Source organism: Diplotaxodon limnothrissa, linkage group LG14 (assembly GCF_057381915.1).
Source record: "Diplotaxodon limnothrissa isolate DT_005_m linkage group LG14, D_limnothrissa_male_GT1.1, whole genome shotgun sequence".
NCBI lineage: Eukaryota > Metazoa > Chordata > Actinopteri > Cichliformes > Cichlidae > Diplotaxodon > Diplotaxodon limnothrissa.
The window spans coordinates 33,117,247-33,127,787 of NC_140609.1; the positions used below are offsets into that span (position 1 = coordinate 33,117,247).

General features: G+C 37.9%; 1 protein-coding gene across 3 annotated transcripts in view; it reads left to right on the plus strand.

Annotated features, from left to right (window-relative positions):
* Positions 1-10,541, plus strand: part of nbeab (neurobeachin b) — a 206,989-nt gene that overhangs the window by 176,745 nt on the left and 19,703 nt on the right. For all 3 annotated transcript variants that reach the window (XM_085371743.1, XM_085371742.1, XM_085371744.1), the window contains 2 exons: positions 6,184-6,324; positions 7,372-7,491. In XM_085371743.1, coding sequence (XP_085227869.1) covers positions 6,184-6,324; positions 7,372-7,491 — 261 coding nt within the window. The remainder of the gene's footprint in view (positions 1-6,183; positions 6,325-7,371; positions 7,492-10,541) is intronic.

Genomic DNA, 10,541 nt, shown 5'->3' on the forward strand with positions numbered 1-10,541 from the left:
CTACAGTGTGGTGCTGATTTTGGAGTAATAAAGTGAGTTTATTAAGCATGAATACAAGATTTCAGTTTACAACCTCATCTTTACAAATAGGTGACCATTGCTTTTGTTACCCTAATATGCAGTCTACACACGGACCACTGTTCAACAACTATACTTTGAATTTATTTACCGAGTTTATTTACTTTTTTGCGTATTTGTCTTACATGTTTCAGATTATCGACTGGATTTTAACACTGAATAACGATACCATTGGATAAATGCAAAACGCACTTTTTAAAGATGATTTCACTGAAGGGAAAAAAGCTATCTAAAACTACCTGGCCCTATTTGAAGAAGCAATTACCCCCTTGTCCGTAAAAAAAAACCCATCATACCAGCAATCGAACAGGATGGTGGTTGTGTGATGTTCTGCAGATGCATTGCTCCTTCAGGAGATGGACAACTTGCTGTAACTGACGGAATGATGAGGAATTCTGCTCTCAAGTAGAAAATCCTGAAGAAGAATGCCTGGCCATCCATTTGTGTTCTGAAGCTCAATTGCATTTGAATTATGCAGCAGGACAATGATGCAAAACAGTCCACCTCTAAATGGCTCAAAAAGATCAAATATAAGATTCTGGAATGATCTCGTCAAAGTGTACACTTAAATCAGATTGAGATGCTTTGGCATTACATTAAATGGGCCATTTATGCTCGAAAACCCTCCAGTGTGACTGAATTTAAACAATTCTGGAAAGAAGAGTGGACCAAAATCCCTCCACAATGATGTGAAAGAATTTTTGCCAGTTATCACAAAAGCGTGATTGCAGTCCTTGCTGGCAAAGTTGGCAAACCGTTTTTAGGTTTAGGGGGCAAGTACTTATTTTTACTTAGGGCCAGGTAGGTTTGGATAGTCTTTTTCCCTTAATAAATGAAATCATCACTTACAAGCTATATTTTGTATTTACTCAGGTCAAGAAGGGGGCAAAAAGTTTTCATGATAGTATGTTTACAACTATATCATCATGTGAGACACGCCCAGTTTGGTATTTGTCAGCTTCATAGCTCATATTTTTGGTTTGTACTAGCTATATAACAACCTTGACTTGTGCAGTTTTGAACAATCACCCTTTAACAAATGTGTGAAAAACCCTTTTCTTCAGGGACCTGGGTCTTGTGGGTTTCCCATGTAGTGTGTTTGTTTAGTTATCCTCACATGTTTTCTGGAAAGTGAAATAAAAAGCACTTCTGCACTACATTACAAATGACATAGAAAATGCCTCATTCCATTTATGCTTGCACAGCTAAACACGTTGGAAGGTGTTTAGCTGTGGATTTTTTTTTTCTTTTAAATGAATGTAGAGCCACACAGAAGAATTAACAGGAAATACTTTGTCAATTAAGGCGTGTTTGGATCTCTTCCCTGCAATTTGGTGCTCCAGTTTCTGTTAGTTTAGGTAGAAGTCTTGGTAGCTGTGAATCACAGTACAGAGGCACTTTGAATGTACCCAAATTATAAATCTTAGTGTAGTTAATTGTTATAATCTTTCATCAAAATATGTCACCTATTCTCTCATTTCAACACATTTTAGTAAATTTTCCAGCTTTCTCTTTGGTACCATAATATTAAGCTGAGCAAGTAAGCCTTTTTATAAACTTACCACTATTGCCAGTTTGGCATTCCTCTTTATTCTCATTAGTACCTTCAGCTGTCTTTTCTTCACTTTTCTCCCCCTGTCACATGTATTTACCTGGATCTTTTATACAGCTCTAACCTGCATTAGTCACACTAGCAGTGCTTTTACAGAGTGTGAGACGTCTTGTGGCTTACACCCCAATCCAGCTGGGCCAAGACGTCACATGCAAGGCTATTATCACCCCATAAATCTGCGCAGATCTCAATAAACTTCTCTTTCAGTCTATTCAATTGTGCTAACACTGATGTGGACTGCCATTAGATTTTAAGAAAGGACTGAAAAAAGTAAAAAGAGACTGCATTTAGTTTTGACTTAGAGCTTCAGGAATGTGCAGTGCACCACACGCAGATACGATGGTAGTGAGCAAGAGAGTCTCCCATATTGAGATTTCATACTGACTGCACCCAGCTAAAACAATAACAGTGCAGTTTTTAATAACGTTAGAATAGACATAAGCCTCAAACTGCTTTTATTTTATTTCTTCTGACCTCTGAGCTGCAGCTTCCAGGTAGAAAAGCTGCCATTGATTACATTACCAGTCACCCTTCCCCCTGTGCAACTGATTCAGTGGTACTGAGTATATTAATATTGACTGCCAATATGCTTCTAAGGCTCTCATATTGGATGAGGTGATTGAAAAGGCAGAGAAAGCAATTTATTCACCACTAAATGTATGTTTAATGGGAGTAATTCTGTTGCCTTAAAACACATAAAAATGAAACAGCTGCCAAAGGGCTAAAACCCAGTGATGGTGTCAGTTTAATATTGAAGTTATTGCTAAGGCTGTGGTTAAAAAAAAAAAAAAAACCCTCTAAGATTTTGCCCAACAGTGGAAATAATTGGATAGATGTAAAATATATATATAGCAGTGATTATTTATGGGGTCTAAATAATTAGGCAGCAGGTTTTTTTTAAAATGCAAAGCTGTGACGTTTCAATCATTTCTGCTTGTTTTTTGTGCGCATATTATGGGGAGTATTTTTAATAATGAGCAAACTTTTCTGCTAAAAATACTAGCCATACTGGGGGTTTTTTAAGATCATTTTTTTCCTCTGAAAAACTGATCTCCAGTTTCCTTCAGTTGATAATTTTAAGAGTGTGTATTGTACACTTTTAAAACCATGCCTGTGGCTTACCTCAATGTCTAAGCCTCCAGTAATATAACACAGTGTTGCATTATTAGATTTCACTGTATTTTCCTGGTACTAAAAACAGCTATGTGTTAAAGCACAAAGGATTGCTGACCCAGGTGGAGTTTTAAAGGGTGACCACCCCACACATGCACATAGCCCATAAAGGGCACATGCACAGAAATTGCGATTCAGTAGCTACTATTGTTATAGCAGTTTTTAACAATGTCCACATTGGTCTTTATCATGTGCTACTAAAATGCAGCATGCCTATGTAAGCAAATTCTCAGATCAAGTGACCAACAAATATAATATTTGATTACAGTGATTTACAATACAGGAAAACTTCATTTTCTGTGCCACCCAAATGTGTAAGTACTAGCATCAGAGTGGCCACCCCAATAAATATTAGCTCCCCCACTGTGTTAAAGCCAAGAATAGCAGTTCAGAGTAAAGTGCTTGCCATGATGGGTGTGTTGGGTGTAAATAAGGTCAGCTAGGGTTAATCCACATGGATTAGCCACAGCGTTTTAGTAGGAGACACACATATCTCTTCCCTCCATCCTTAACGCACCATCCTGCTAACCCCTGCCAACATGCCTATTTAAATTTTAGACAGAAGACAGCGCAACAGTTACTTTAAGGGTTCAGAAGAATAACAGGCTCTGACAGACAATTGCCAGAGTAAAGCTCCATGTCTGCCCTGAACTTTCCACCGCTTCCCACCCAGTATTACTACAAATGTCCCAACTGGTACCTTCCAAGATTCTGCAGCTTTCTTTACATTAATTCTGTCCAGTTATTCTTCAGCTATTGCAACATTTAATTTACACATTTAATTTGTTCTTAATTTAAGTAAGAACAGAGAACTAATTGACATGAGATGCTTGAGATGTTCCTATGAGGATAAGTGAAGTAGGATTCATTACTTTAAAACTGCAAAAAAATCCCATAAAAATAAAAAATGTTTGGACTATAATGTTACTCTCACTATTTTGATATCATAGGTAAGCAAATCATCCATATCCCCATGCAGGAATTAGTGTGCTTCACATGTTGTTTTCCCATGCACTATAGTTTTTACAAACTGCAATGATGAGCCAAATAGTGAGGGCTACAAAGTTAAGAAAGTGCCTTTTAGGAATGTACAAAAATATGAATTTTCTATGCTTTTTTTCCAGACTTATACAGCATTGTTGTTTTCTATAACCTTTGCATGACCACCATAGATTTGCTTGTACATAAAAATTTAATTTAGATTGGAGATGACTCATGAGACGTGCTGTAATATTTAGAAATTATGCATGCAAAACAACACAGGACTGACTAGTCTTGTTGCCCCGGATCAAGTGGAACTCATGTTTAGTTTTTTTTATTTCACAGAGAAGATAGTTTACTTTTGAAAAAACATGAGATCTAAGTTGACACTGTATAATGGGAATGATGAGTTCATGATTTTTGTGTCTGTCTCTGATATACGGACCCATAACTTTCTGTTATGTGAGATAACCATAAGCCAAATTCAAAATGTCTCCTTAGATCTTATGGAGATTTTTTTCAAAGGAACTGCTTTATAGTTAAGTGTTGCAGAAAATGCCAAAAGCTGTTATTTCCAGCTCTTTAGCAGGCCAAGCAGGTGGTTACAAGTCAGGCTAATAAACGTGGTTGTGATGAGAATGTGGTAACAACAAAGCAATATCAAATACTCATGCAGGTATACAGTAACGAATAACATATAAATACAGAATATTTATGTTAGAATAAAATGACTTAATTATTTTTTAAATCTTTCATTTTATTTACGAATATTCTTAAAATTCTGCAGCACAGTCCTCACTGAAACAAATAGTCACTGAAATTTCTGTATTTTTTTTTCTTAAATGCAAACCTAGCCCAGTTTAAAAACAGCAAGCACCAGTAACTACAACATAGCCTTGCTTAAACTTCAATTTGAGTGCTTATAGTTATAACAGTAGAATTGTTATTATCATGAATACTGGTAGTACTGATTTTTTTCTTTTATTCAGTTTTGAATTTGAATAATAAGCTATTTGCAGCTTTTGTCTATTTTGACTGTGCTTGGTGAATATTTTGAACAAGAAGATAATGAATGACTAAGTTGTCTCACAGCATACTAAATTCTGCAGAGACACTGAACCTGTACATTTGACCCTTAAGGATATACGGAGGTTCATTACTGAGATTTATGCCACTATGACAGCTTCATGTCCTACATACAATATGTCTGGTTATTTCAACTCTATACTGTAGTTGTTGTTGTATTCATAGAAAAACAGGATTTTATTTGGCTCTCTTTACTTTGATATATTCATTGATTGAATATCATTTGTTAAAAAAAAGCTTTTGCATTGTCTTCTATTTGTAAAATAACCAGAAATGTCAGAAACTCTTAAGAAGGAAGGCATCAACAAAAGACATGATGACACATTTATCTTTACATCATGTGACATCCTACTTGTTCACAGTAGGGAAAGAAACAAAGAGAAAAAAAACCCCACAAACTTTTAAATTCAGTGCACTGGACAAATAATCCTCAACACACTTTAAGACTTTAGGGTCAATTAAAATTTATAAAAGGACCAACTCTAAGGTTTGTTTGCCTTACAAAACATGAGACTTGCAGACATGTAAGTACACCATTGTTCAATTCTAAGATTTTATATATCAATACATAATAAAAATATTTGTTTTTTCTTGGTTCTTAAAATTTAGGTAAATACAACCTCAGATCAAAAACAACACATGAAATATTACCCATTGTCACTCATTAACAAAAACTAAGCCAAAGTGCATAACTGCAGGAGAAAATATGAGAAACCAAGTAAACCCTTGCTGCTTCACTAGCATCCCAAGCATACAATCAAATTTACAACAGAATGGGAGGAAAAAAGTGAAATCAATCAAGCAGATGAACCTGATTGAAATGCTGTGGGACTTTAAGGGAGTCGTGCATGAACAAATGCCTGCAAACTTCAATTAACTTTATATCGTGAAGAAAGGGTGAGCCAAGATTCCTCCACTGTGATACAAGAGACTTATAAAGCAACACAGAAAATTAATGGGGGGCACTGGATTTGGCTTTGTTTTTTGTTAAGTAAGAAACAACACAGTGTGAAATATCGTGTTTTTGTTAATCTGAGATTGTATTGAAATCATTTTAGAACCCGGTAAAGCCAGATTTGTTTTCCCCTGATAGTGTAAAAACCTTACAGCTGAAAGACGGTGAACCAACTTTTTCACATGACTGTACAAAGCATATGTAGTACATCTTTATAAAGGCTTTTAAGTGGAAACGGAATACAAGAAAATTGATAATTGCCACAACTAAGCCTGTTTTGTCCTCATTTCCTTTTCAGCCTATTGGTGCCCTGAACCCAAAGCGTGCAGCATTCTTCACTGAACGTTATGAGTCATGGGAAGATGACCAGACACCACCTTGTCATTACAACACCCACTACTCCACAGCTGCCACCACCCTGCACTGGCTTGTCAGAATTGTGAGTAAAACCTCTCCTGCAGCTACCCTCCCTCTTATTATTGTACTATGTGCAAAATCCCCGAATTAGTCAAGTATGTGAATAGGAATGAAGTCAAACCCAGACCTCAGAGAGTTTTTCATTTTTTGTCTGCATTAGTTGATTGTCACTTGTCAGACTTGATGATGCTGTTTCTTTGAGGTCTGTTGGCTTCTGCACAGGAAGCAGCTCGACATCTCAATTTGATTGGGCCTGAGTTAGACCAATGGCGCTCAGAAAACACATTTCACAGGCCAGTAAACCAGCATATGTGAACTAAATAAAGAGTGGCTGGGTAATGATTTACAGAGGCTGCTGTGACAGGTTTATGTGTTTCAGGCAACCCAGTGAGCGCTGGAGACATGTCCATCAAGGTTACTGAGCACTGTCCTCATTTACTCTAGAAGAGGAGGAGGAAGAACATGTACTTCCAGTCTGTTCCCAACAAAAAAGGCTCTTCTAACCTCCAACACTTCTTTGAGTTGCTGCACATGTGATTTTAAAAAATCTTACTAATTTGAAGGCGCTTTATGAGGAATTTGTACTGTATTTCTCCCCCTCCCCTCGTCATTAGTAGAAAGAGGCCGATGAACTGAGGGAGCTCCCTTGACAGCAGTTAGATTGGCCTCACTGGGTTTGTTCTCACAATCTCTTTCTTCCTCTGGTGAGTGATCCTTCCGCTCCAACCGGCAATGGTTGCCATCTCAGTCTAAGAAAACCAAATTTGAGCCAATTATCATTATGGCTTACTGTACTCAGGAAGAGCACTAATTAATTTTCCCTCAGGCTTGGATACAATGAAAGAAGGATCTCTGCTACAGAAAAAATAACAATGAATAATACAGAAAATTCAGGCTATTCCCGTGCATTTAAAATTTAATCCTCAAGGTTGAAAAAATATTTTAAATTCTCAGATTTTGACAGGTGCAATCAAATTAGATGTCAAGAGGGTGAGAAAATAATGATCAGGACTTTAAATCTGGGTTGAGATATTTGACTTTTGTGATGAATACATGTCTTTCCTTATAGGAGCCCTTCACCATGTTCTTCCTCAGTGCAAACAACAACAAATTCGATCACCCCGACCGCACGTTTTCAGGCATTTCCCGATCCTGGAGAAACTGTCAGAGGGACACCTCAGATGTAAAGGTGAGAATCACAACAAAGGATATACTAAAACATCTGTATCTATAAATACAATTGATATACATTTGATTCCTTGCTAGTTTCCTTTTTAAAGCTTGTGTTGTGGACTTGTGGGTCTTCGAAAGGCAATTCTTACAGCAAAGATGGTTGAAAAGAATTTATTGCACAAGTCAATGCAAAATTATAGTAATATAGCATACATCTATATATTTTGCAAAATACCAAACCAAGCCTTTTTTTTCATATGCTCTCCTCCTTTCTGTGCCTCAAAACCACTGCAAAAATATATACCATCAATTATAAATGCCTCTTCCAAACAGTGAATCTCAAAGAGCTGTAGTGCACGGGAATACCCTATGCACATTTGATTTATCTCATGCAGAGAGCAAACTATCTCAGAGGTAGAGCAATCCTGCTTTTGAACAAAGTCTGCATCTGAGAGAAAAACAAAACCATCTCTCCGCAAATCCACAGAGCAGTCATCGAAAACGCTGAACCCTGCTGATTTGTCTCCGTTTTGCCCACTGCATAACACGCAGCAGGGATACACACTGACCTCAAAGTGTCATATATTTCCAGCACACCCTGCATCGGGTAGTGTTGCCGCAGGCAATTAATAAAGCATTAATGACAAAAGCTATTTAAAATGTAGTCTTTTATGTACAGACAGAGCTTTTACTTGCCAGAATGTGGGGGAGAGCAGCTAGCAATCCATGTGAGGCAGAGGTAGAAAGCTGCAAACCAGTGAACAACTGAATAGTCAAACGCCACCCTGTTAACAAATACAGTCTACTTTCAACTACTTGTATGTCTGCATGCATTTCTTTTTACACACATAGCATTGCCAGTGATCTATTAGGAGAGCTGCTGGACTGTGCGTGAAACTACAGGATTGCTACCAGTATTTCATAATGCATTAGTAGAAGGAAAATATTGTGCAAGAGCTTGTATGAATTAGTCATAGTGCAACATGATAAACTATCAGGAAATTTAACGTTATTATTTGCTGTAATCTTTTAAAAAACGATTTAGCTTCCAAACTATTGAAATTGTCTTTTTAAATGTGTAATTTTGGTCCGCATACCTGTGTTAACAATATTGCTCAGCATAGTCCTTCTTTTGAAAAGGATAGGCTGTTTGTCTGGCAGTCACAGAAACAGGTCTCCATGCATGCCAGACAGACACAAAAATGCCATTCCCAGACCCAGCAGAGAGTACAGGGTTAAGGTCATTTCAGCCCAGTACACCAAGCCGGCCCACTGAGCCTCTAATTTAAAGGGAGCTTGTTTTTTACCAGGGTCTCTCCTTCATTAACCCCAACCTCCTCCAGCAGTAATGACAACAAGACCAAGGCAGTCTGAACCCCTGATGGGGATGACCTCCTAAAAGAGCAAGTCAAATGGAAACAACCCTTCACCGACCAAGCCCTCACCTCCCTGACCACCCCATCATTAATGTTAATGTGCATCCATACTTCTCATTTATTTCGGTGTGCACTGATGTAGTTATGTTTAGCTGGCACAGCCACCTATGGGCAAAGACGAGGAGATTTTTCTTGGAGGTATTGGACACAAATCTACACGTTCGTCTTCATGCACACAGAGAGAACTGCCACCATGTTGTCTGAAAGAATCCAGCAGCACTCCGTTGGTGACAGATTTTGACGAACATGTCATTAAGGTGACACAGTGTAAAGCAACGGAGGCTTGTGTGATTGACTTGTTAGCCCATTACAATGCTGTTGCAGAATTAATGGCTGCCATGGGAGGGTGGCTTGAAAACGGAGCTGGCAGTTTTAACGGCTTGGTGGTGAGTTACGGCAGGAAGTTTACAAATGAAAAAGAGGAGGGAAAGTGTGGCTGTGTGTATGTGAGAGACAGGAGGAAGCAGAGAGGAATGGCTACTTTACTCCCTTCCCTGTCGTGTGCAGAGGGTGAAATGTGACCAACAGCAGACCAGCAGGGTTATTGGCCTGTACCATGTCATGCTAACTCGTTCTCTCAAAACCCAGTGATTTATGGCTGCCTGAAAGCCCAGCACGTTATGTATCCCATAGGCAATATAAAACTCCATAGGACCACTGAATCTGACAAACACTGCATTCATAAAACAAGCCAAATACAAAGAGTTAAGGTACTTGTACCCTGCTTTATTTTCTCACGCTAAAAGGTAGACATTAACTTGTCTTTTGTACATGTCTTTAATGAGGACAGAGTGGAGGATCTACATTCCTTGTGTGCATATGCCTGGCTGTGCAAATGCTTGACTCACTTAGCCATTTAGAGTGATCAGAACTGGGTCACAGTGGGAACTGCAAAATACCAATTTACTTTTAAGTCAGCATTTATTTTTTTATTTTTTTTGCGTTTACCTATCCAGCACATGCAGTACTTTATGGATTGTTTGCCACAGGTCATTATTTAATCTAATAATGCTATAACTATGTCATCAATAAATAATAAAAAGAAAAGCTTTTTACAAGCTGATATTTTTGTGACTTTCCAAGACAGTCTTTGCAGCATTTCTATGCCTTTTTTTGTTATGTATGGTGGCTCAAGTAAGGTCTCTTTCATTTATAAATATATAAAAGGCTGACTGGCATAAAAACTCTATCCCAATACACATAATGTGCTTTGGGTAATAGTCAGAAGTAAAGTATACATGACTCACTTCAATTCAATTAATCTTTATTCATATAGTGCCCATTCAGAAGAACAGTCAATTCCAGGTGCTTTATACTGCAAGGTGAATACTCTGCAGTACTCTAGAGAAAACCTCCTTTGACCAAGGACTTTGCGGTGGTGGAAAGGAAGAACTTGCTTTTTACAGGAAGAAAGCTCTGGCAGAACCAGGCTCAGGGTGGGGAAGCCATCTGCTGCAACTGGTGAGTGAGATGAAAGAGAGAAGAAAAAAAGAGAAAATAGGGAGATGGAGTAAATCTGATTAAGACTTCTTTGAACAGCCTTATAGGAATGGGGTCTAATAGACATGCTGATGGTTTGGAGGAAGAAATTATTGAAGATGAAAGACCAATAGGAGATACAGAGTTTAAG